General features: G+C 43.4%; 1 protein-coding gene across 1 annotated transcript; it reads left to right on the forward strand.

The window, feature by feature from the left end:
- The first annotated feature begins 685 nt into the window (after positions 1-685).
- LOC116839247 (cytochrome P450 4B1-like) lies at positions 686-26,613 on the forward strand. The gene is made up of 12 exons (XM_032805046.1): positions 686-871; positions 1,899-2,037; positions 6,173-6,217; positions 9,123-9,250; positions 10,985-11,106; positions 13,029-13,180; positions 14,075-14,181; positions 14,750-14,940; positions 20,251-20,384; positions 22,820-22,884; positions 25,664-25,746; positions 26,445-26,613. Exons 1-12 carry the CDS (start codon positions 686-688, stop codon positions 26,611-26,613), a joined length of 1,521 nt encoding a protein of 506 aa, XP_032660937.1.
- The last annotated feature ends 1,136 nt before the right edge of the window (positions 26,614-27,749 follow it).

A 27,749-nucleotide genomic window follows, 5' to 3' on the forward strand; every position in this document is an offset into this window, starting at 1 on the left:
GTCTCTTCCTTCTCCTCTTGGTTCCTTTTTCCAAACTGCTTCCCTCTCCCTAGGATCGGCGTCTTGTTCCCTGATTCTAAACAGGGAGGTCGCTCCCCCACATTGCCTGCTACCAGCGGACAGACACCAGAATGGCAAATGTCAGCCCGAACAGTTTAAGCAAAGCAACTGAAAATGGTCTGATAATGGGAAGTGTTGGATAGCACCACCTCTGACTGAGGTTATCAGCCCCCCATACTATATACATACATGTCTATATGTGTGTGTGTATATAAATACATACAAAGGTCTCTGTCTATATATGTAAAAATAATTACTGGAATTCACTTCACCAGCTGGTTTAACAGAATATGAGTGTACTGGTCTTCAGACCATGCTGCAAAGTCCATCTCTTTACTTGTGTGTTGTGGGGAGGGGCTCAGCACTGGACTGCTATCTGTTTACCTCTGGCCACTGAGCATTTCTCCTCAAGCCTGTGTGATCTCTGATAGGTCGTACGACATTTATGGTTTCTATCTGGGCGGTTTGGCTCTGTAACCGGATATCTCAGAGCCAGTCCAGCCCTGGCTCTTCACTCCAGCTCCCACTGCACACAGGGATAGGGGTGTGTGTGTATAGATTGCGAATTCGTGCATATGCAAGAGAGACAAAGGCTGATGGCACCATAATATCTGTGCTGGACAGCATGGGGCCCTCCCGGGCCTGGCTGCATGTGGACATCCATTGGATTTTTTACCTGGCTGCTGTGTTTTGCCTGACCTATGCACTGCTGAAAGTGATCCAGCTGTGTAGGAGGAGACAGCAACTGCTCAAAGCCCTAGATTGCTTCCCAGGCCCGCCAAGGCACTGGCTGTATGGCCATGCTCAGGAGGTACGGTCTATTTATGATACTACTTGATAATATATTAGGGAGCATGTCGGAGTGTGTGTCACAAACGAATGAAGTCTTGGTAAACTCAGCACACTTCCCTGCTGTCCGTACTTGCAGAGAAATGGGGAGATGTCAGTGATTTTGTGTGTGAATGGTAAAGGCCACTGTCATCACTGGGGGGGAGGGGGAAAGCCTGCATTTTTCAGTGCCCAACCTTCAATACCTAGGGCTTGATTTCTTCAGAGGTGCTGAGCACCCTCAGCTCCAATTCAACCAGGCTCAGTAAAGTGAGCGAGCAAGTGAGGATAGGAGAGAGCGAGCAACGGAAGCGGGGATGGAGTGAGCAGCGGGTGGGGCCTTGGAGAAGGGGTAAGGTGGGGTGGGGTCTCAGAGGAAGGGTGAGGCAGGGGGCGAAGCATGGGTGTTTGGGTTTGTGTGAGTTGAAAGTTGGCAACCCTAGATGTGAATCATGCTAATTAATACTTGTATTTATTGTTTCTCTTATAGCCACACCCATAGACCTGTCTTTAGTTCAGGGTCCCATTTTGCTAGGCACTGCAAAGATGAGACAGGCAAACTGTAGGAGAAAGAAAATCATATCATCCCCATTTGAGATACAGAGGCCCAGATTGGAATGATCTTTCCTAGTTGACTAATAACTTTATCACAAGTACAGCCACTGAAATCAATGGGAACAATTGGTGGGATGGGGAAAGTGCTACTCAGACTATCACAAACTGACTCAGGGAAGTTAACTGATTTGTCCAAGGTCACACAGGGAGCCAGTAGCAGAGCTGTGAATTGAACCTAAGTCTGCTGCGTTTTAGTCCAGTGCCTAAGCTCTTCAGGGCAGGGATTGCCTTTTTTCTGTGTTTGTACAGCTTCCAGCACAATGCAGCCCCAATCGTGATATATTTAGGTGCTACCATAATATAAACCTTTATAATACTTAACCATGAGACCATCCCTTCCTGCACTTTCATTTTCTCCATAACAGTATTTTTTTCTTTGTAAAAAATCATTACAGCTTCAAGATCAAGAACTCAACAAGGTCATATCTTGGGCAGAGAAATATCCATGTGCTCACTCTGTATGGTTTGGAGGTTTCTTAGGATTTCTGAATATCTACCACCCTGAATACGCCAAGGCTGTATATAGCAGAGGAGGTGAGAATAGGCAACTTTATTTCTGAGTTCTTAGGATTACAGTTGCTAAGTGTTCCTGCCACCAAAGTCGGGGCCAGCCCACAACATTTTGGCACCTGAGGCGGGGAGCTCAAATGGCGACCCCATGCCCCCTTGCTTAGGCCAAAACTATGAAAGGAAAAATCGTTTTAGGGTTACTGTTGCTAAGTGTTCCTGCCACCAAAGTCCACATTTAGTGGAGTGCTGATATCTTGAAATCTGTAGCCTTGTTATAGAACTACAGTAACTCCTCACTTAATGTTGTAGTTATGTTCCTGAAAAATGTAACTTTAAGTGAAACCATGTTAAGCAAATCCAATTTTCACATAAGATTTAATGTAAATGCGGGGCGTTAGGTTCCAAGGAAATTTGTTTGGGGCAGACAAAAGGCATTATATACTGTACAGTACTGTACTGTGGTTGGGAAGTGCCCCTGGCTTACCCCACACAGGCACAGCCCACTGCAGGGAGGGATGCTAGGAAGCACCTTTGCAGCAGCAGTGGCAAGTTCCCCGGAGAAAAACAGGCGCTGACTTTGCCGGGGTATGCTCCAGGCCCACCTCTTCCTGTCCCTGCTCCACTTCAGGCCCACCTCTTCCCACTCCCACTCCACCTCCTCTCCGGAGCATCTGCATCCCTGCTCCTTTCCCCCCATCCTCCAAAGTCCTAATCGTCACCAAACTGCCATTTGGCGACACTTAGAACTTTCTGGGAGGGAGGGGGAGGAGTGGAGATGCAGCACTTCCCCTCTCCTCCCTGTCCCTCCCTCCCAGAGAGTCCTAAGCACGAAGCACTGGGAGGGAGAGAGAGGAGTGAGGAAGCGCCACATCTCCACTCCTCCCCCTCCCACTCAGAAAGTCCTAAGCACCGTCAAACAGCTGTTTGGTGGCGCTTAGGACTTTGAGGGGGGAAGGAGCAGAGACTTTCTGGGAGGGAGGTGCAGGAGTGAGGAAGTGCTGTGTCTCCATTCCTCACCCTCCCTCCCAGAAAGTCCTAAGCACCGCCAAAAAGATGTTTGGCAGTGGGAGAAGTGCTGGGAGGGAGGGGGAGGAGGCGGAAAAGAGGAACTTGTGCAATGTTCCCTTGTAAAGTCACTGCTCTTCCACAGAATCTTACAAGCAGTGGACAGAGCAGGCAGCCAAACAACATTATAAGGGAGCATTGCACAACTTTAAACGAGCCTGTTCCCTAATGGAGCAGCGACGTAACTTTGAAACAACGTTAAGCAGGAGGACGTTAAGTGAGGAGTTACTGTATTTGCTCCTAACTATTAACACTCCCCCACACCCTAACTTGCATCCTTATATAATTCCTCTCCTGTTTTATGGTTTATACATATTCAGCTGTTTTGATCTTCTTTAGTGACCCCAGTGTAGGTGTACACTGCAAGATTCAATTAAAAACCAACGTGAACTCAGAACAACCAAATTTATTCATGTGCAGAGGGCCAGCCTAGGGTTATGAGACCCTCCAAACAGGCTAAAATGGAAGTTAAGTTGCGCATAGGCTAAGTGGAAACCCTCTGTATGGGAGTGAATTTTACCCTGTGCAATTATTTGCATAGTCTTCTAAGAACACAAAATGTCTGTCAGCAAATTGCCTGTGTGACGGCTGACATACCAGACTGAACTGGGAAATTCCAGGGCTAAATGAATGAGCCACTAGAGCATTAGCTGAAGAGTCTGACTTCTTAGCAGTGTCTGTACATGTATCCTCTGTGCATCAGACCCAGAGGGGGACCATCAACACTAGCTGTCCAGTGGGTTACACATGGAAAGCAGGTCCTGCTTCACTTACCTAAAACCAATGAACTAGCTCTGAGCAGTACGGGTGGATGAGCCTAATACCACTTCCTAGAATCTGTTTTACCATGCTCGAAAGAGCAGAGTGGGGTTTGAAAAGCGGGCAGGCTTAGGAATTATAGCATCATAGAATATCAGGGTTGGAAGGGACCTCAGGAGGTCATCTAGTCCAACCCCCTGCTCAAAGCAGGACCAATTTCCAACTAAATCATCCCAGCCAGGCTGTGTCAAGCCTGACCTACGAGTCAGCAGCTAGAATCTAAACCCCAGTAAAGGGTGAAATCATGGACCCGCTGAAGTCAATGGGGCCAGGATTTCACCTCTGAAGTTTAGTGGTTTACATGAACTGAATTGGTGGTGACCGTGCAATAGCTAGTGTGTAGGGGTTTACAGTGCACAAACGCAGTTAGCACTTCCTGGCAAGTTTGCTGAATCTGACTATACCTGAGAAGTGCTGAGGTGCTATAGAAACCCTAAACCAGGTACACCAATACCATTGATGGTAAAGAAGGAAAAACCCCTCACAATAATCTACTCCATCCCCTTGCCAATGCCAGATTATTTCTATCCGCTTACATGGCCCTCGGCACCATGGTATCTCTTTCTAATTGTGTATTTCACAGGCTCAAAGCTTGAACTGTCAGAAAACATTTGTTTGAAATACAGCCTAAGGCCCAGATCCACAAGGGTATTTAAGTGCCTAACTCACACTGATTTTCACTGGCAGTTAGGTGCCTAAATATCTTTGAGTATCTGGGCCTATGCTTTCACTTTACTCATTTTAACCTATTTGTTCCTACACCCTTCCCCCACAACTTGCATCCCCATATAATTCCTCTGCTGCTTTGTGGTTTACACTGTTTACATATTTGGAGACCATTCGGCCCCTGCCGGCTCTTGCTTAGCTAAGACACGTGTATCCAGCTGCTTTGAGCTTCCTTAATGACCCCCATACATCATTTCTTTTGCTCTTCTCCGAACTCCTGCCCAGTTTCTGAAGAGCTTTCTGACAACAAAGTGGCCCCAGCTGGACACGGTCATCTCAGTTCAGCCCTGGATTGATTAGGCACAGGGCTTGGATTACCCTTTTCTCCTCTGGAGGTTGTCCCTCTAGCCAATGGCTCTGAGGCGCAGCGTGGTGGAAGCTTGCGTGGCACATTTGAGTTAATTTGTGTGAACATATCGGCCTCTAGCGGCTGGCTGCTGTGAGGATAGGACTCTCCTTCATCACAGCCAAAGGAGGTGCTTCTTTAATTCAAGTGGCGTTGGTGCTGAAGGTCTCAGGGGTGAACATTCGCACTGTTTGTGTGTTGGCAGCTGCAGGTTTATTGGACCTGCACACACACTGCCCGATCATACCTGCTCAGTGACTCTAAAGAGGACTGTCAACACAGTGCCTTCCATGCCCCTTCAGCTGATGGAATTTGCTTCTGAAGGGAGGCGAGAGGCAAAAGAGAGTACTCTCAAATGTGGCTGCCAGTTGTGCCCTGCCTTCTGAGCTCTGAGATAAAATCACCTGCCATTCCTCCCTATCGCATGTGGACTTTGCTCCAAGATTAGGAAAAGCACCTCTGTCCCAATCCAACCTCAAGTTCGATGACCTTTCCCTATACATCAATCTAAATGCAGGGCTTGTTTCTGCTCCCATCCCCCAGCCCGTCTTGTCAGATTGCTCGTCTTCTCCCCAGCCCAGCCAGCAGTGCTGGGAGAGAATGGCTGCAATTCTAGGCCAGGTGCCCAGGGACAAGGGAGACAAAGTGGGCTGGAACTGACATTTCTGCCCTTCTGACTACGGGCGGCTCCAGCAACCAAGACTGCCTTCGGAGTAAATTCTGCAGTTGTCCCCAGGGCTTCGTATGGCTGGCGGTGCAAGCCAGAACGGGTGTGCTGGTGCTAGCTACAGTCCCACCCCAGGGCACAACCCATGCATCGGGGCTTGTGGGAGACGGACAAGGATAATGCCCAATGAAGTCCCTTCATGAAGATCATACTCTTCCAGCTCCAAGCTGGCTGTTATCAGCATATGTAGGCTGTTGGAGCAGCGGTGAGAATCCTGATCACTGTATCTGTGTCTGGCACTACCTCCAGTTGGGGCAGAGCAGATCTGCAATACTACCACCCATTGGGGCTTATAAGCAACGATCTAGCCCTTAATGGGTTCCATGAAAATGCTTTGCTTTTCCCTACGGAAGTATAGGATGACAGGGGAGGGCAAAAACTTACCTTCCTGCATGACCCCTTGATTTACTGACATAGCTTGCCTTCGAAGGCAAAGTTGATTCCATTAAAACACGCATTTCTGGTGCATTTTTCAGATCCGAAGGCTGGTGACTTCTATAATTTCTTTGTTCCATGGACTGGTACGTATGCTTTTTGGCTCTCACATAACATTACATAACTCAGTTCTGTAGGGACTGTTCGATTAACTGGGTGCACAAATTTACCTGACTTGTGAGCCCAACTGTGAAAAGTAAGTGGGAAATTAATGAAGTGTCACAACAACCTAGGACCATAAACGCTGATGGGAAAAGGTGCAAAAGGGAGCTAAAGACTGAAGTAGTCCACACAAAAAGGCCTCCGGATGTAACTCAAGGGTTGTGTTCAGATCATGCCAGGTAAACAAGAGAAGTGGAGGACTAGAAATCAAAGGACCAAAATCTTTGTGTCAGAGACCTGGCCTAATTTCAGCACTGAGGTTGCAAGTAAAAGTCAGCACCAGAGGCAGAAGCTTCAATGTCTATCTTTGCTGTTCTTTTCCTTCCCTTTTTGGGGTTTGTCTTGTTTTGTCTCTTAGGAAGTAGGATCAGCTCCAGGCCATTTCAACTAATTCCCCCCCACCCCAAAGGACAGTTATTACCGTCTTTGGTACCATGTAAGAGACTGTCTCACAAGGGGTTTTTTCCTTCTTAAAAGTTTCTCTCCAGCGAAAGGGAAAGGAACAAGGGATGTGGTCACAATGAAAGCCTTACTTGAGACTTTACATTTCAAATGCTTGAACTGTTTTTTCTTCCTTTCCAGTATCTTTAATAAGGGGTTAAAAGGGTTTATAAAGGCGCATTTTCCCTGGTACTAAGGAGGCTGGGGTTTCTGCACACCAAAACCTGAACAGCGTGTGAAACTGTTTAATGCTGGTCAGTGACTGGGTTATGTTAACATGCTTGGCTCTCGGGCCCATTTATTCCATCTAAATTAATACAAGAGGAAGAGATCTTATGGAGTGAAACTCACCCCACCTGCTCAAAGATCCTGTACTGAAGATTCATCTGTCCCTTCTCCTGCAGCTGAGTCTGTGTGGGTGGGGAGAGAAGGAAGCTGCTGCTTCAGGACCCAGTGGGGGCCAGAGAAGGGATGGGATGGAAGCATCAGGAGGACAAGGTGAGGGAGCAAGCTGCCCCTTCCTAACCTCCCAGGGATCCCATAGGAGCCACGAGATTTTGCTGCTTTCCACCACTCCACTATGGATCACTCTAATTTGCATCTTATTGGCTGAGAAGTCCTGGTGTACGTCAATGACCACAAGGCTGGGAATCAGGAGCTCTAATCCTGCCTCCCTGTGGCTGGTAAAGGCCAGCACAAGTTAAAGCAGTCAGCGAAAGAAATCTCCTTGCACACCATCTCCCTGACATATGCTCTGTGCATTACAGCCATGCCAAAGATCTCCAGGGAATCCTGCCCTCTCCTCCATGAGAAATGGGAGCACAAAGGTAGCACAGGATAGGAGGTGGCTTTGTAGAGGGTATACACCCCCATCACCAAATACACCATTTAGTTGCTTAGCATTTAGATGCTTAGTGAGAGGCACTGTATACCTAGGTGAACTAAATAAAACTGGATATATTCACAACAACAGACAGGGTGATTGACTGATGCAAATAAAGTCCCTGCTTCTGTTGAGCTAGAATCCTAAAAGCTAGTAGGGAAAAAAAACATTGGATTGGTAAGGACTGCTTGGGTCATCAAGTACAGTCCCCAGACACTGCAGGCAACCCCCTCATATAATCCTGTTCTTAAATGTATCAAGCTACATCTTCAAACTGGTTAGGTGGTTTGTCCCCACAACTCCTATGGGGACATTGTTCCAGAACCTCACTTCTCTGATGGTTATAAACCACCTCCAACTTCCAGCCTAAGGCCAGCTCTACACTAGGCAATTATTTTGCTATAACTACATCGCTCAGGGGAGTAAAAAATCCACGTCCCTGAGTAACATCATTATACCAACCTAAGGATCGGTTTAGACAGAGTTTCTCCCACTGACAGAGCTACCATCTCTCACGGAGGTGGATTTACTACGCCAACAAAAGAGCTCGCTCCCATCAGCATAGAGTGTCTTCACTAAAATGCTACAGCCAGGGCCGGCTCCAGGCTTTTTGCCACCCCTAGCAGCGGGGGAGAAAAAAAAAAAGCCGCAATCTCGGTGGAACTTCGGCGGCAGCTCCACCACTCCTCTTTCTTCTTTGGTGGCATTTCCGCAGCAGGTCCTTCCCTCCAAGAGGGACCGAGGGACCTGCCGCCAAAGAACCTGACCTGTCGCCCCTTCCCCTTGGCCGCCCCAAGCACCTGCTTGCTGGTCTGGTGCCTGGGCTTGGCCCTGGCTACAGCAGCACAGCTGCACTGATGCAGCTGTGAAGATGCAGTTTTTCAAATGTAGACCTGCCCTAAATGTATTTGTGGCCACTTTACACTTTACTTAGGACAGCTACCCCCACTTTCCAAACCACTTTTCTTCAGTTCTTTACCCACACAGCAAGGGTTTGCATTTTCTCCAAGATAAACCATTATGAATACAAAGACCCTTTTTTCGATTAACAACTGTCTTTCAAGGGCATAACACTGTCTCTTTGGGCTAGTTGACACTAGAAGTGCTACAACGGCTTATCTGCACAGATGCAGCTATAGTGCATCTGGTGAAGACACTCTATAGCGATGGGAGAGAGCTCTCCCATCAGCATAATAAAACCACCTCCATAACACAGTGCTTTCCACACTGGTGCTTAAGTCGGTGTAACTTACATTGCTCATGGGTGGCGTATTCATACCTCTGTATGATGTAAGTTATGCTAATGTAACTTATAGTGTAGACAAGCCCTCCGATTCCACCTTTCACAGGCCAGATCGTATGGGTTCATCTTGTTTTGGTGAGGCCTTTTGTTAAGCCCATCTAAGCAGTCTGATTTCTTTTGTCATGAGCTGTAAGTTATGGACAGAAGTCCAGACTCTCTGCCACAATCCAGAAGGCTTAAAACTGTGTGTTTCCCTCCTCAGGGAAAGGATTAATTGTTTTACATGGACCAAAGTGGTTCCAGCACCGTAGACTGCTGACTCCTGCATTTCATAATGATATTTTGAAATCTTATGTGTCGCTGATGGCGGAGTCCACCAAAGTGATGTTGGTAGGTAACCCTCTGCTATTGTCGTCATTCTTAACCTTCCCCTTCCCATATTGAAACGTAAGGCCTGTCAAGCTGCACTTTATGCTCATTCGATACAGTAAGACAAGCTGGTGTGAGATGTTCCTCACCATTTCCATCCTAGAATTAATCACATCTGGGTACTGAGGTGAGCCAGTCTCAGGGATGGCCCTAGACTCCATCCAGCAGTGGCCTAGTAGCGTACATTCCCAACCCTGTCTTCTTACCCCTGAGTCAGTGGCGTCAAGAGGAGCAGAGGTGGGGCCCCATTAACATTACTGCTTCATTATGTAGCCTGTGTGTAACAAAGGCCCAGATTCTCTTCTCCTCTACCCCAGTATAAATCAGTAGTAAGCCCATTGACATCAGTGGAATTACAGTGGTGTATGCAAAAGGAGAATCAGTCCTAATATGTCTTTAGTCATCTCCTCTGCTTTCAGTTCTAATCACCACTGGCATTTTATTTAATTAACTCACTGAAACAGCAGTGTTACAGTAGCCGAGTGAGAAGCTAGTCCCCACTAGGTGAAAGGGTTCCACCTAATACATGATCTGCTAAGAACGTAGAAGTAAGAACATAAGAACATAAGAAGTAAATTCAATATGGCAATCTCCCCACCCTCACCCCAGATTCACCAACTTCGAGATGTTCCTTCTGCTTCTTCTAGCCGAAGGACCTGAGATTCCATAGCAACACGCTGGGCTGTACACCTATTGATGTGTTTGAAATGGCAACAAGAAGTCAGTCCTATAGAAGATATTCCTCACTTACCATGTCTCTGGCCATGTCTACACTTATGAGCTTACAGTGGAACAGCTGTTCTGATACATCTGTGCCGCTGTAAGATTGCTCGGGTAGCCGTGTCATGCCAATAGGATAGAACTGTTCTGTCAACATAATAAAACCAGCTTAACGAGCAGCAGTAGCTATGCCATCGGGAGAGCATCTCTCGATAAGTGTTTATGCTGGAAAAGCTGATACCACTCAAGGGGTGTTTTTTCCCACCCCTGAGCAGCAAAAGTTTTGTAGACATAATGCTAGTGTAGACACGGCCTCTCTCAACAAGAATAAAGTATTATGAATAACATATGGAATGGAATTTGTTTAATGCTGTCACTCCACAAGTTGAATGTAACTATCAGAGGGGCATCCAAAACAGCAGACTCAGGATATTAAGATTAGCTAGGCAGTATCAGCAGGGTTGGGCAGTTAAGGAATTACCATAAAAGAGTGAGACAAAGTGGATGAGGTAATATCTTTGGTTGGACCGACAAGCTCTCTCACCAACATAAGTTGATCCAATCAAAGATATTACCTCACCTTGTCTAACTCTTTCATGGCAATTCCTTAACTACCCAATCTCATCCACCTTGTCTCTGTAATATCCTCGGACTGAATTGGCTACAACTACACTGGATACATAAAAGAGTGAGTCATAATCAACTATTGGAACAGATTAGTGAGGAAAATGTTTAATTCATCCTTGTTTGGAATCTTTAAATCAAGACCGGATGTCTTTCTGAAAGATATACTCAAATTCAATCACAAATCCTCCATTTCTTCATTTCCACACCATACTCCGAATATTGTACAGTTTGCAAATGAACCTCGGATCCTACAGACAAAGAAATTATTCAAAGGATGATGGCTGGGATTTTGGTGATCTGAGAAATTCCATTTGTTCTGTGAATGCTGACCTCTCTTTTTTACATTAGGATAAATGGGAAAAGCAGATAACAAAGGACAAGTCGCTGGATATCTTTGAAGACGTTGGCTTGATGGCTTTAGATAGCATGCTGAAATGCACCTTCAGTTATCAAAGCAACTGCCAGAACAGGTCCGTATGAGAAGGACAGTGGTTTTGCCTTTAAGGCACTGGACTCAAAGTCAGGAGATATGAGTTTAATTTCCAGCTGTACCAGAGACTCCTTGGGTGACTTAGGGAAAGCAATTTAGGCTGGGATTTTCAATAAAAGCAAGGAACATGGCCAAATTCCTGTGGGTGGCGATGGTGGGAAAGTATGAAGTTGCACTGAGGTAGCATAAATGTCTCTCTTTAATTAACACTAAGGCTGTCGATTAATAGCAGTTAGCTCACGTGATTAACTGAAAAAAAAAGTTGCGATTAATAGCAGTTTTAATCACACTGTTAAACAATAGAATACCAATTGAAATGTATTAAATATTTAGGATGTTTTTCCATATTTTCAGATATATTGATTAAAATTACCACACAGAATACAAAGTGTGCAGTACTCACTTTATATTATTTTTATTACAAATATTTGCACTGTAAAAATCATAAACAAAATAAATAGTATTTTTCAATTCACCTCATACAAGTAACATAGTGCAATCTTTTTATCGTGAAAACACAAATTACAAATGTAGATTTTTTTTGTTACATAACTGCACTCAAAAACAAAACAATTTAAAACTTTAGAGCATACAAGTCCACTCAGTCCTACTTCTTGTTCAGTCAATTGCTAAGAGAAACAAGTTTGTTTACGTTTATGGGAGATAATGCTGCCTGCTTCTTATTTACAATGTCATCTGCAAGTGAGAACAGACGTTCACATGGCACTTTTGTAACTGGCACTGCAAGGTATTTACATGCCAGATCTGCTAAATATTCATATGCTCCTTCATGCTTTGGCCAGCATTCCAGATGACATGCTTCCATGCTGATGACATTCATTAAAGAATAATTGGTTAATTAAATTTGTGATTAAACTCCTTGGGGGAAAATAGTATGTCTCTTGCTCCGTGTTTTACCCACATTCTGCCATATACTTCATGTAATAACAGGCTTAGATGATGACCCAGCACATGTTGTTCATTTTAAGAACACTTTCACTGCCAATTTGACAAAACCAAAGAAGGTACAAATTGAGATTTCTAAAGATAGCTACAGCACTCGGCTCCAGGTTTAAGAATCTGAAATGCCATCCAAAATCTGACTGGGACAGGGTGTGGAGCATGCTTTCAGAAGTCTTAAAAGTGCAACACTCCAATACGGAAACTACAGAACCCGAACCACCAAAAAAGAAAATCAAACTTCTGTTGGTGGCATCTGACTCAGATAATGAAAGTGACCATGCATCGGGCCGCACTGCTTTGGATCATTATCAAGCAGAACCCATCAACATGGACACATGTCCTCTGGAAAGGTGGTTGATGCATGAAGGGACACGTGAATCGTTAGCGTATCTGGCATATAAATATCTTGCGATGCCAGCTACAACAATGCCATGCGAACACCTGTTCAATTTCAGGTGATGTTGTAAACAAGAAGCGGGAAGCATTGTCTCCTGCAAATTGTAACCAACTTTGTTTGCCTAAGCAATTGGCTGAACAAGAAGTAAGACTGAGTGGACTTGCAGGCACTAAATTTTACATTGTTTTATTTTTGAATGCAAGTTCTTTGTATATAATTCTACATTTGTAAATTCAACTTCTATGATAAAGAGATTGCACTACAGTCCTCATATTAGGTGAATTGAAAAATACTATTTCTTTTGTTTTGTTACAGTGCAAATACTTGTATCAAAAATAAATATTAAGTGAGCACTGCATACTTTTTATTCTATGTTGTAATTAAAATCAATATATTTGAAAATGTAGAAGACAACCAAAAATATTTATATAAATAGTATTCTATTATTGTTTAATAGTGCAATTAATCGTGATTAATTTTTTTAATTGCTTGACAGCCCTGATTAACACACATTAAATTCCCCTTTTTTGTCTTCCCTTTAGCGAGAATACATTTCTCAAAGCTATACGTCAGCTCACAGCCATGGTACAAGAGAGAATGAGGACATTTCTGTACCACAATGACCTCATCTACTGGTTCAGTCCCCCTGGGCGTCGCTTCTGGAATGCCTGCAGAATAGTCCATCGCCATACAAGTATTTTTCCTCTCTTGACTCAAGATTTCATCTGTACAACTGAGACATTAACCATGCTCAAGATCCTGGGTCTCTTAAGAGGGATGGCCTTCTGGGCAGGCAGGCGAGACATACTGGAAAATATTATATTAAAAAGTTGGGTATATAGTGGTAAAACCATGAATGTTCCTCAGATTACCTGGGGCCTGAAATTTATACTTTGGGAAACTCCATTAACCAGAGGAACTTCACATTCTGGTCCATTAATTGAATCATACAGTGGAATCAGAGAAGAAAGAAATCTAGAGTACCATGTCATTTAATTCAATGGTTCTCAAACTGCACTCATGGAGTACAATCAGTCCACAGAGACCTGCCTGGCAATCTGCAGAATGAAATCTGATGAGAATCAGGCAGTGATGGGATTTGAATGTTACAGTGGGATGGGAATATGACCCATGAGATAATCCTTCTTTTAATAAGTGGTCCTGGAACAAAAAGGTAGGAGAGGAGAATCTATTGATCTAGTCCATGAGATGGATTTGTGATTATAACAGGACTGGGAATCAGGAGATCTGAGATATATTCTTGCATTTGCTACAGACTTTTCATGTGACCTTGAAACAAAATCACTTAATACTTCTGTGTCCTAAATTTCCTTACCCAGGAAAAGGGAGAAATACCACATAATGTACATACTTCACAGAGAATACATTCTGAGAATACTGAATGTAAAGAACTTTGAGATTCTCTGTTGAAAGGTGCAAAGTATTCTTTTTTCTAGTGATTTGACTAGTCCATTCTTAAATGTATCTAGAGATGTGGCTTCCACCATTTGCCTTCCAAGGTGATTGAATTACTAGTGAATCACAGTGACATTTTAACTAAATCATACATTGATTATTCTTTCCCTAGAGAAGGTGATCAAGGAGAGGAAGGAAAGACTCAAGGATGAGCGAGAGCTCGAAAAGATCCAGAAGAAGAGGCTCCTGGACCTTCTGGATATTCTTTTATGTGCCAAGGTGAGTCCTGAAGAATACACATGAACTAACTGTGCTATACCATGTGCACATTTCACTAAGTATCACTGGGAGATACCTGAGCATTGCTGACTGCAGTTTCCTCACCAAATACTCCCTTTTCTAATCTTGTTGGTTGTTGGGTGTAGCTGGAATGTCTAGATGCAATAGGTCAAATTCAAACATGCTATAATTGGGCACAAGTCCTACTGAGTCTCATACCAAGAGTGAATTTGTTTGGATGTGCTTGTTTTTTAATAAAGTCAATCAAAATATTTAAAAATGGTTGAAATCTAAATTAAATATTTCAAATATATATATAGTAGGTTCTTGTGGGAATGCAGAACATGAACAAAAGAACACAGGAACTGCCACTGGATCAGACATGAGGCCCATCTAGTCCTGTCTCTAACAGTGGCCAGCTCCTTCAAGTGAAGTTATAAGAACCCTGCAGTAGCAGATGTGGGATAATCTGCCCATCATATTAGGTCTTATCCTCATCTCTAACAGAGATTGTCTTAAACCCTGAAGCATGAAATTTAATTGCAAAATTTTTCTATGCCAAAATTAGGATGAAAATGGAGAAGGATTACCTGATGAAGATCTACGTGCTGAGGCAGACACTTTCATGTTTGGGGGTCATGACACCACAGCAACTGGGATCTCCTGGCTCTTATACTGCATGGCCCTGTACCCAGAGCACCAGCAGAGATGCAGGGAGGAGATCAAGGAGATTCTGGGAGACAGAGAGACCATTCAGTGGTAAGGCACCTCATTTATTGCACATTGCTTCCCCTTGCAGATTGGGTCAGCTAATGGTGAGACTTAAGCAAGTTCAAGACTCTGCTTTTAATCATTACACATTAACACTTGGGATGAGAGTTTGAAATTTTGTGAACATCTCCACTTAAATTTTAGGTATGTACAGAGTCTGAGAATATAAATCTGGAGTAATTCTTCAGACTTCAGTGGAGTTACTCCAAACTTAACACTGGTGCTACTGAGAATAGAATTTGCCTGTAAGAAATATCGTGCCAGACCCTCAGTCAACCCCACTGAAGTCACTTAGTGCTCCAGGGCATTCTTGCTGATATACATTAACTGGGCATCTGGCTTAATATGCCTGTTCTGTCTTGTCTCAGACACCTGAGATGTTTATTGATGAACTTCACCTTAAGGTTTGGTGGTAGGCCTTCATCCGTACTCATGATCATTGTTGATTTGGGCATTAATTGCCATAGGTTTTATAACTGACAAACAACTACAACTGAAATGTATTAAATAAATGCTAAGAATTATCAATGAGATGAAAGCAGTCAATGGCAGAGTTAGTGCCCAAGTCACCAATGAAAATAAATAAGGAAGTACAGATCTGTCACAGTCTAAGGATTACAACTGGCAGAAATTTGGGATTTCCAGTGTGAGAAATTTTGACTGTGTTCCAAATCAGGACAAAACCAAATTGTTCAAAATTTTGTGTGAAGTGAAAATCCCCCAAACCATTGTTTTGGAAATACTGACATACAGTTGGGGACCCCAGAGCTTCCAGTCTCCTGGGTCAGTTGGCTTCCTGGGCTACTGAGAGTCTGGAGTGCCTGGGATCCCTTGCCCCGTGGCAGTCTCCATGGAAGGGCTTTCCCAGGACATCCAAGAACATCAGAATGGCCCTACTGGGTCAGGCCAAGAGTCCATCTAGCCCAGTATCCTGTCTTCTGACAGTGGCCAATGCCAGGTGCCCCAGAGGGAATGAACAGAACAGGTTATCATCAAGTGATCCATCCCCTGTCACTCATTCCCAGCTTCTGGCAAACAGAGGCTATGGACACCAGCCCTGACCATCCTGGCTAATAGCCATTGATGGACCTATCCTCCACTTCCTTATCTACCTTCTCTACACCAGTGATGATTTTATAGACCTGAATCATATCTCCCCTTAGACATCTTTTTTCCAAACTGAAAAGTCCTGGTCTTAGTAATCTCTCCTCATATGGAAGCCATTCCATACCACTAATAATTTTTATAGACCTTTTCTGAACCTTTTCCAATTCCAATATATCTTTTTTTGAGATGGGGCGACTACATCTACACACACAGTATATAAAAAATGTGGGCTTACCATGGATTTATATAGAGGCAACATGCTAGTTTCTGTCCTATTATCTATCCCTTTCCTAATTATTCCCAGCATTCTGTTTGCTTTTTGACAGCCACTGCACATTGTTTTCAGAGAACTATTCACAACGACTCCAAGATCTCTTTCTTGAGTGGTAACAGCTAATTTAGACCCCATCATTGTATATGTATAGTTGGGATTATGCTTTCCAATGCGCATTACTTTGCATTTATCAACATTAAATTTCATCTGCCATTTTGTTGCCTAGTCACCCAGTTCTGAGAGATCTTTTTGTAGCTCTTCACAGTCTGCCTAGGTCTTAACTATCTGTAGTAATTTTGTATAATCTGAAAATTTTGCCACCTCAGTGTTTACCCCTTTTTCCGGATCATTTATGAATATGTTGAATAGGACTGGTCCCAGAACAGACCCCTGGGGGACACCACTATTTACCTCTCTCCATTCTGAAAACTGACCATTTATACCTACCCTTTATTTCCTATCTTTTAACCAGGTACCAAACCATGAGAAAACCTTCCCTCTTATCCTGTGGCAGCTTACTTTGCATAGGAGCCTTTGGTGAGGGACCTTGGAAAAGGCTTTCTGAAAATCTGAGTACACTATATCCATGGATCCCCTTGGTCCACATGCTTGTTGACCCCCTCAAAGAATTCCAGCAGATTGCGGGGGCATGATTTCCCTTTACTAAAACCATGTTGACTCTTCCTCAACAAATTATGTTCATCTATATGTCTGACAATATTGTTCTTTATTATAGTTTCAACCAGTTTGCCCGGTACTGAAGTCAGGCTTACAGACCTGTAATTGCTGGGATCATGTCTGGAGCTCTTTTTAAAAATTGGCATCGCAGTAGCTATCCTCCAGTCATCTGGTACAGAAACTGTTTTAAATGATAGGTTACAGACTATGGTTAATAGTTCTGCAATTTCACCCTTGAGTTCCTTCAGAACTCTTGGGTGAATAGCATCTGATCCTGGTGACTTACTGCTGTTTAATTTATCAATTTGTTCCAAAACCTCCTCTAATGATACCGCAATCTGGGACAGTTCCTCAGATCTGTCACCTAAAAAGAATGGCTCAGGTTTGGGAATCTCCCTCACATCCTCAGCTGTGAAGACCAATGCAAAGATTTCATTTAGTTTCTCTGCAATGGCCTTATCGTCCTTGAGTGCTCCTCTAGCATCCCGATCGTCCAGTGGCCCCATTGGTTGTTTAGCAGGCTTCCTGCTTCTGATGTACTTAAAAATTTTTGCTATTACTTCTTGAGTCTTTGGCTAACAGTTCCTCAAATTCTTTTTTGACCTTCCTAAGTGTATTTTTACACTTCATTTGCCAATGTTTATACTCCTTTCTATTTTCCTCACAAGGATTTATCTTCCACTTTTTAAAGGATGCCTTTTTGCCTCTCACTGCTTCTTTTACTTTGTTGTTTAGCCACGGTGGCTCTTTTTTGGTTCTCTTACTATTTTTTTTAATTTAGGGTATACATTTAAGTAGAGCCTCTATTATGGTGTCTTTAAAAAGTTTCCATTCGGCTTGTAGAGAATTCACTTCTGGCACTGTACCCTTTAATTTTTGTTTAACTAACGTCCTCATTTCTGTGTAGTTCCCCTTTCTGAAATTAAATGCTACAGTGTTGGGCTGCTCTGGAGTTTTCCCCACCACAGGGATGTAAAATTTAATTATATTATGGTCACTATTACCAAGTGGCCCAGCTATATCCACCTCTTGGACCAGATCCTGTGCTCCACTTAGGACTAAATCAAGAATAGCCTCTCCTCTGGTGGGTTTCAGGACCAGTTGCTCCGTACCTCTGTATTCTTATTATTAGAGCATGGAATTTCTATCCTTAGAGATTCTATGATACAGTTTGATTCATTTACGATTTTTACTTCATTTGATTCTAAGGTAAGAGTCTGAAAGCCTTATCTCGGTCTTCCAAGGCTTCCAGGGTCCTAGCTCCACAACAGAGAGTCTAGAAGTCCCGGTATGGCAGGGCTGCCCCAGAGCTGCAGACTACAAAAGCTTGAGTTCCCTAGTCCCAGGGCAGTCTCCAAGGGCAGTCCCACCTGGCAGGGACCCTGATAGTTTTCCAACATAACAGCCTGAGATTCAGCAATGTTCTTTGAACCCAAATCTCATTTGTGAAAAATTGTAGGCTTGATGAACTGGCATTTTCCAATTAAACTCTTGTTTCATCAGAAATTTTCTCACCAGCTCTACAAAGGATGCATTTTATCAAAAAATCTAAGACATCCAATAATGTTAGAGGGACAAAGTGACCATATTTTAAAAATAAACATAAAAGTCAGACTCTTTTGTGATGACATTGGTTGGAATTGTGAAATACTCATCCAAATTACATAGTTTTTAATATGTGTACTGATCTTACCTAGTTCTAACTTCTACTTCCACAGCCACGTGGACATACATCTCAGAGTGGAGGATTTCCCTCCCAGTAACTTATTGCCCTGTATGAGTTTATTGTGTAACCTTGAAGGAGTGTTATGTGGCAAAGTACCTCCTTCTCCTCAGCAGGCTCAGTCCTTTTTAGCCTTGGAGACACAGGCTTGGGCAAAGCAAACCCTTCTAGGTAGCACAGGGTCTGGCTAATCCTTCCCTCAGTCAGTCCCTTATGCTTGTTTTCCTCCCCTTCTAGGGACAGAGGGCAGCCTTCCTTGCTGGAAGAGATCAGAGCCTTGCTGCACCTAACTTGCTGGCTCCTTCTCTCTCTGCTTCCATGCCAGGGAGGGTTTAAAAAGGTCTCCAGCAGTTGGAGCCAGCTGAACCTAATTAGTTCCCTGGTAACCCCTTTTCCAGCTGAACCTTATTTCCCCCCTGGTTATCTCTCCTCAGGGGACTGAGAGAGGCCTTTTAAGCCCCTGGGACTAAATGCTACCCCTCCCTTTGTAGCCATTTGTCCTGGGTTTGCCACACTTGTTAAACATGCACTTTGAGCAAAAGAACAGCTTTGATTGCACCTGCACTTTTTAACTTTTCCTTTCACTGCAAACAGCATTCATTACATTGAATGCTAGTTCCACTGGACTGGGGCTTCTGGTAAAAAAAAGAACAAATGGTACCTGATGTGGCAATAAGTCTTGGACAAAGCATTTATAAGTTATTAAAAAATCCAAATGTCTGATATGGATGAAATGAAAAACTAAGACATTGTGGGTGTCCCAAATAGACTTTCTGAGACAAGAGAACAGGAGCTGGTTGAAAAATGCAAATAATTTTTCATGGAAAATTTAAGAACATTACTTTCAAAATTTCCCATATTTTGCTTTGATTTTTGAAGACAAAACAAAAACAAATCTTGAAGAAATATGTCAGTAAAAGATTTTTGTTTTCATGAGCTAAACCCCAAGAATGTATATTATAACCTGAAAAGTTTTATTGAATATTTTTTCAGATTTTAGTTTCTTCTTTTGAAAAAACAGAAAATTTCAACAACAAAAAAATAAATTTTCATCAACACTTTTTGTTTTGGTCAACCCATAAAAAATTTTCCTCAAAAACTTTCATTTTGATCAAAAAAGCATTTTTCATTAAAAAATATTGTAATGAAATAATATTGAGCTGCTGTATCAGATAAGTAACTGATCCTGTTTTTTGGAAAACAGGTACTCAGTTATAGATTGAGAACCCCACTGAAGTTGGTAGCATTACTCCAGCTGAACACGCTGCTGGTGAGAGCAGAATTTAGGCCTCACTGCTCTTTGGGTATGGAAAAACATAACAGCATTTCCCAGTTTTAGTCAGAAGCCTTCCATTTGAAGAGAACAAGAGGGAACTTCTTTCAGACTGTAGATTCCCTTGAGGGTTTACAATCTAAAAGATTCACCTAGAGAAACAACAGGTTGTGCAGGCAGCCTTGTATTTCTGCATTGGGGAGGAGATTCCCACATTCAGACATATCTTTGGTTTCTTTTCAGGAATGACCTTAGTAACATGCCCTACACCACCATGTGCATTAAAGAGACCCTCCGCCTTTACCCTCCAGTACCTCAAGTGTATCGACAACTCAGTGAACCAGTCACATTTTTCGATGGGAGGACTTTGCCAGAAGGTCTGATTCTATCCCTTTTCCTGTGTTCTTTATAAGTTTAAGGGTTGCAACTTTATATATAGTAGCTAATGGGCATTGTATCTGTGTGTATCAGTTAATTATGGACCCAAGTGATGGCATTTGGATCAGGATTAAGAAATCCTCTAAAGCTCCAGGGGTTTTGACTCCAGAGTTTTGGTTTACTCCAGTTAGGAAGGTAAGCAGTGCACCAATAACCAAAATGGATTAGGATAAATATTCTGCAATCACACAAAACAGAGATGTCTAATAGTGTCAGCTGAACCAAAAATCCAGGAAGCGTTTCCCTGCATCCATATCTGTCTCAGTCATTAACTAATCACCAGCCAGTTGTCTCAGCCATATTTTACATATCCTTCTGACCACAACAATCTACTGCAAGGAACAATGACACTTTGATCATGAAGTGACTGAGAAAGAGAGAAGTCAGAGACTGGGAAGGACATTAATTCCAGAGGATGTCGGGAATGATCTGGCCCACTCATAGGAGGTGGATGAGTTTGCTTTGCTAGCTGACAAGATCAATGTACTCAAAGAGAGATGAAGAGCTCTTCAGCTGACCTACACTGTGGGCAGGAATTAGCACCATACATAAAGCTGCTGAGTAAGGCCAGGTCTACACTACGAGATTAAATCAATTTTAGATACGCAATTTCAGCTACGAGAATAGCGTAGCTGAAATCGAATATCTAAAATCGATTTACTCACTCGTCTTCACCGCGTGGGATCGATCCGCGCGGCTCGCTGTGTCAAATCCGGAAGTCCGGTCGTCTAGCTGGAGTTCCGGAATTGATCTAAGCATGCTCTGGGATCGAAATATCGCATCCAGACCAGACACGATATTTCGATCCCCGAGCAATCGATTTCGGCGCGTAGTCTAGACGTGGCCTAAGACCTAAAGTACTGGGACAAGTACAGCTTGCTAACTCCATCAAGAGGCGTAAGAAGTGGGGTGTGACTCTCTGATCTGAGGGAACTAACTGCAGAGCCACGACGGTCCTTCTGGACACACTTGGAACAGCTGGGCTTAGGGAAAATGCCTAGTTTTATGTCACTTCATTGTAATTGATGTTACCATTAAGCCAAACCCCATAAAGAGGGTGACTTTAACCTGGTACAGCGTGTGTAGACTTGATCCAGAACTGTCTAGGAATCGCACCTATGCAAGAGAAGACTAAGACTAAGCAGTTTGTGTATATGAACAGGAGGGCTCCTCTGTAGGGATGTATTCACTGCCTGGCCTTACAAATGAGAGAGGAGAAATGACGATGATTTAGTTGGGGTTGGTCTTGTTTTGAGCAGGGGGTTGGACTAGATGATCTCCTGAGGTCTCTTCCAACTCTAATCTTCTATGAGTCTATGATTCTATGACTGTGACCATGTTATTTCTTAGCCCTCTCTTCAATAAATGAAGTAGATTGAACTTAGTAAATCTCCCACTATAAGGCATGTTTTTCAAACCTCAGGTAATTCTTGTAGCTGTCTTCTGCGTTTCCACTTATCCTTTTATTATATTATATTATATTCCATTTATACAGCGACCTGTAAGTTGCTCAGGCAAGGTGATGCTGAGCACAACTTACATGCCTAGAGAGATGAATAAATAGATGTGTGCATACCAGTAAAAATAAGGTAGCAACCCCATATACTTTGGGTGGATGGACTGGACATATTTAGCAGGGCTTAACAAAATGCACTCTTGGGACTTAAAGAGTCAATGCAATCTTGGAACCATTAGCAATTATATCTGAGAACTCATGGAGGATGGGTGAAGTCCGAGAGGACTGGAGAAGGCTAAGTATAGCACCTATCTTTAAAACAGGGAACAACAGACCAGACGAGTTTCAGTAGACCAGACCAACAACAGACCAGACGAGGAAAGATTATGGAACAAATTATTAAATTATGATGCGGAACCAACTTGATTTCTTTCTTTGACAAGGTTATTGGCCCAATGGATAGGGTGGATTCAGTAGATTTGATATATCTTGATTTTACTAAGGCTTTTGATCCAGTCCCACATGACATTCTCACAAACAAGTGTGGTCTAGATGAAACTATTACAAGATGGGTGCACAACTGATTAAAACCGTTCTCAAAGAGTAGTTATTAATGGCTCACTGTCCAACTGGGAGGATGTATAGCTTAGGTGCTGCAAGCCTGGGAGGCAGGAGAAGTGAAGCAGTTACCGTGTGCTCGGGGTGCTCGGGCACGGAGCAGGGGTGAGCTGGGGCAAGGGGGGGGCCTCAGGGCAGACGGGGGGAAGGAGGGGGCGCAACATGGAAGTTTCGCCTAGGGCACGAAACATCCTTGCACCGGCCCTGGTGGTGGGGCAGGAATACAAAAATATAAATAGAAAGAAAATATTGTAGCAGGTGATTTTCTTCTCATGAGATCTTTTCTCTCATTCTTACCAGGTAGCTTAGTGTCTCTGCACATTTACGCTCTTCACAGAAACCCCGCGGTATGGAAAGATCCAGAGGTATGTTACTTTGCTTCTTGTGATATTTAGTTTCTTTTTGCCTGGGCACAATGGAAGGAACTTGCTACAGCATCCCTCCCCACCCTCCGTTGGGGCAGTGTGGCTATATACCACCAGCCTCTTGGGCCAGGCCTTAAAAGTACAGTCTGGCCTCTATATATGCGGAAGTTTTTTATTGGATTGTTTGTTTTGGATGTAGCTTAGGACTAGTTTCTTCTCTCAGTCAGACCAGAGTAAATCCAGAATACATTTATGGACCCCAATGGAGCTATTCAGGATTTACACCAATTCAACTGAGATCAGAATCTCTTGCCCTTTATCTGCACTGATAATGAAAATGGGATTCAGACGTCTATTCATTTAGAAAGGTGTAATTGCTCTGAACCTTTAGAATCCCATCATCCCAATTAGATTAGTCAATGAAGGTTCTCCGTAGTGACATGAGGCCTCATTCTCCACCATAGGGCTTTGTACATCAGGCAGTAATTTATATCCCATTCAGGTAGTTTTGGCACATTGCATGTGTGATTGAATATATAAGATACAGGCATGGGTCGGCACTGTGTCCATGGTAAAAATTTTGAGGTACATGGGCATGGACCTCAACATTTTTACCATGAGGCAGCGCCTTCCTCTCCACCCACGCAAACGGCTTCCCTGCATCCCTCTGTGCTGTGAAGTATCTGTCTTGGCCACTCTGCAGCATGCTGCCTCCGGAGTGCAACTTCATTCCGCCCCCGACAGCTCCGAGCCCATTGGCTGCCCCCCACTTCACAGCCCCCTCAGCCTAGCTCCAGCCCTTTGGTTCCACCCCCCCCGGATGCAGAGGCCTTCTCAGCCTAGCTCCCCAGCAACAGCAGGGATGAAGGACAACAGAGGTGAGCCCCCCCAAGAATTTGTTCCACCCTGGCCCTGCTCACAACAGACCCCTGCCCACAGCTGGAGCCTGCCCCTTGGAGGGGATGCCCTGGTCAGGAGGCAGAGGAGATGCCCACCCACCCTGGGATAACCCCTGCCTGAGGCGAGGGTGCCCTAGTCACAGTGAAGGGAAGGGGAAACCCTGCTCCACTGAGCAACCCCCTGCCTCCAGTTCCCACATCCTGTGACATGATGGGGAATCTCCCATGTAAGCAACACAAACAGGGGAGATGGACCCCTTGGTCCCAGACGTGGGATAAATGATGTACCCTGGTCAGTGGGAGATGCTAATCCTCCTCCTGCCCACATACACACATATCCTCTCACAAGACATTTAAACAAGAGCAATAAAAAAGTAAAAACAACGAGGCGTCCTTGTGGCACCTTAGAGACTAACAAATGTATTTTTCTGGGCTAGAACCCAGTTCATCAGATACATGAAGTGGAAAATACAGGATAGGTATAAATACATTGGAGTCTGTTTTTTAAGTTTTTTTGTTGAAGAATTGCCACTTCTAGGTGTGTTATTGAGTGACCGGGGAGATTGAAGTGTTCTCCTACTGATTTTTGAATGTTATAATTCCTGATGTTGGATTTGTGTCCATTTATTCTTTTGCGTAGAGACTGTCCGGTTTGGCCAATGAACATTGCAGAGGGGCATTGCTGGCACTTGATGGCATATATCACATTGGTAGATATGCAGGTGAATGAGCCCCGATGGTGTGGCTGATATAGTTAGGTCCTATAATGGTGTCCCTTGAATAGATAAGTGGACAGAGTTGGCACTGGGGTTTGTTGCAGGGTTTGGTTTCTAGGTTGGTGTTTTTTTGTGTGGTGTGTAGTTACTGGTGAGTATTTGCTTCAGGTTGGGGGGCTGTCTGTAACAGACCTAAAAGTGGCAATTCTGCAACAACAAAACTTCAAAAACAGACTCCAACGTGAAGCTGCAGAACTGGAATTAATTTGCAAACTGGACACCATCAAATTAGGCCTGAATAAAGACTGGAAGTGGTTAGGTCTTTATAAAACCTAAACCTAATTTCCCCCATACTAATCTCCCCCTACCGTTTCTCACACCTTCTTGTCAACTGTTTGAAATGGGCCACTCTCATTACCACTACAAAAGTGATTTTTCCTCTCTTGGTATCCTACTGTTAATTGAATTGTCTCATTAGACTGACCTCACACTTGGTAAGGCAACCCCCATCTTTTCATGTATTTATACCTGCTCCTGTATTTTCCACTCCATGCACCCGATGAAGTGGGTTCTAGCCCACAAAAGCTTATGCCCAAATAAATGTGTTAGTCTCTAAGGTGCCACAAGGACTCCTTGTTGTTTTTGCTTATACAGACTAACATAGCTATCACTCTGAAACCAATAGAAAAGCACTGGCAACAATGCACTGGATATATGTTTTAGGATGAATATTTATTTCAATGCCCCATCCCACAAAAAAATATTGACTGCAGTGGTGAGGTACGTTCAAAAACATGAAAGTGAGTTGAATTTATTATTATTATTAACTAGCTAGCTAAGTTACTGGTTTTTTTCAGTGTGGAAAATGGTGGTTATTTTGCAGGTTGAATGATGACTGAATGACATAACCCCCAGCCCTCGCCAATGTCTGTCACTCAGTCTGTTAATTTTGTCAAGTGTCCCTTGTGCAACATGGTGCTGCCTACCCCAGATGCAAATCAGTGCAGAATGAGGCCCAACTGTACCCTCAGTTACAGAGGAGATGGGGGATTATCTAACTAGCCGAGGGAAGAGATGAGACCTTGCTGTGTGAACACAGTTGCCAAACCCAGCAGTAGCTTTGTCACTAAATGTCTTTAGAGTACAAGTGATCTTTTCTTCCAGGTGTTTGACCCCCTGAGATTTTCACAAGACAACTTGTCTGATCAGCATTCCTTCGCCTTTATGCCCTTTGCTGCTGGACCACGGTGACGTATTAATTAATTAATTGTGTGAAACCTACAGCCAGAAAACCGAAAACCACAATGAGAGGAGAGAAAATTATCTTGTGTACCTCTAAATGTACTCAGAAGTGATGATTATGATAGATTGTGTTTTAGTGCTTGATCCCAAGTCCATTAACTATAAGATATGATTTTTATTACAGTAGCACCTAGAGGCACTAACCAATATTATGGGTCCCCACTGTGCTAGGACCTGTACATACACATAGAAAGAGACAGGGTAACCATTGATGAGAGTGTGTTAGACGTTCCCCTCTCTGCCCAATCGGCAGAAGCTACTCGTCTGTTACAATCCCACTTAAAGAGCCCAGGTATTTATCTCAAGATGTATCAGCTCATGCTTTTAGCTCTGGGTGTCCCTGAGTCAATTCCCGATGTGTCAGCCAAGGTGGAGGCCATCACAGTAGACCCTGCCTGGAAGAGCTTACAATCAAAATAGTCAAAGGCTTGGAGGTGAAACTGGGGTACAGAACAGGGACATGACTTGCCCAGGGTCACATGGCAGGTCAGTGGCAGAATCAGTAATGGAACCCAGTCCCCTTGACTCCCTGTCCACTAGAGCAGCTTCCTCTCTTTACGCTCCAGCGGATTTGGGTCAGACCATTAATGACTTAGCCTATAAATCTCCCTTACAGACTGAGTATTTTTCCTTTTCTTCTCAGGAACTGCATCGGGCAGCAGTTTGCCATGACTGAGTTGAAAGTGGCTCTTGCCCTAACCCTCCTCCGCTTCGAACTCTCACCTGACCTGACTACACCTCCTAATGAAGTAACTGAGCTTATCCTGCGCTCCAGGACTGGAATACACTTGCATTTAAAGAAGCTTTCCTAATATCTTTGCTATTTCATGCTGAAACTATCTTTGATTTTTTTTTCAGCAAAGCTTGCAAGTCACAAGACTTTCTTAGTAGATTTGCTCATCTTAAATATGAGGAACAGTAAGTTACCGTACTAGTGTGTGAGAGGGTAGAGACATTCTTTAAGGGTGAGGCTGGGTGGAGACATTCTTATGGGGCCTGATCGTCAGCCACTGTAAAGTGACATAGCTTCATTGACTTGGAGTTATGCCAAAATACACCAGCTGAGAATTTGGTCAATGATGTTTATAGATTGGCCATATACAGAGACACGAACGAAAGTACAACAGGAAATCACTGGTTTTGAAATCCAGTACAGTGAGGGCATAATTATATTCTGTATAGAGAAACTTTTCTCTCTTTTGGCTTTTCCAGTACCCTTTGTCTATTCCTTCTGTCCCACCTTACAAAGCAATAAGGATCTTAATATTAAGTCTCCCGGTGTAGGAGGGGGGAGTATTTTCCTCTTCGCATTAGGAGGTGATCTTCCCATTAATCTTTGAGCTATGGAAAAAACTGGTGGGAGCAAGATTTTCCTGTTAAATGCAATCTGATTTAATCAACGGTAAAAGCCAGATTTTGATCCATTGATCTCAGTGGCGTTGCTCTGGGTTTGAAATAGAGAACAGGGTTTGTGCGTTATAAAAGTTGCTTGTGGAGATCCATATTTACCAAATCGGATGCAGTTTTATTGGGAATGGATCTGTTAATGCCTTCTGTAGTTGAACTCCTTAATAAAGAGTTGTGGTGTTTTTTAAATACTCAAATACTTATCCAGGTTTTGTTGAGAATATTTCAATAAACACATTAATAAGCTTCAACCACTCAGTGACATATTCTGCAATGTAAAATGCGGAGATGTTTGCTGTACCCAGGGGCTGTACCCATGGGATGACAACTTGATTCAGGTCAGTAGATTTTTCTGCGTTGTTAGGGGAGCAGGACAACAAAGTAACATCAATGATAAAAACCCAAGTTCAGAAACAACATTATAAACATCAGGGTTGAAACCTGTGTCTCAGGCATGGCCAGCTGTGTAGGTTGAGCCAGAAATGACCAATGAGTGTCCTAAGCAAGTAATAAATTAATTTAATGATGGATGAGTTTTACA

This window comes from Chelonoidis abingdonii, chromosome 7 (genome assembly GCF_003597395.2).
Source record: "Chelonoidis abingdonii isolate Lonesome George chromosome 7, CheloAbing_2.0, whole genome shotgun sequence".
Lineage (NCBI taxonomy): Eukaryota > Metazoa > Chordata > Testudines > Testudinidae > Chelonoidis > Chelonoidis abingdonii.

Bases quoted from the DNA above. Each gene is read 5' to 3' on its own strand.
- LOC116839247 (XM_032805046.1), top strand. From the start codon at position 686: ATGGGGCCCTCCCGGGCCTGGCTGCATGTGGACATCCATTGGATTTTT. The intron at 11,107-13,028 runs GTCCGTATGAGA...TCTTCCCTTTAG, and splicing joins CAAAGCAACTGCCAGAACAG to CGAGAATACATTTCTCAAAG. The intron at 20,385-22,819 runs GTCTGATTCTAT...CATTCTTACCAG, and splicing joins TGGGAGGACTTTGCCAGAAG to GTAGCTTAGTGTCTCTGCAC.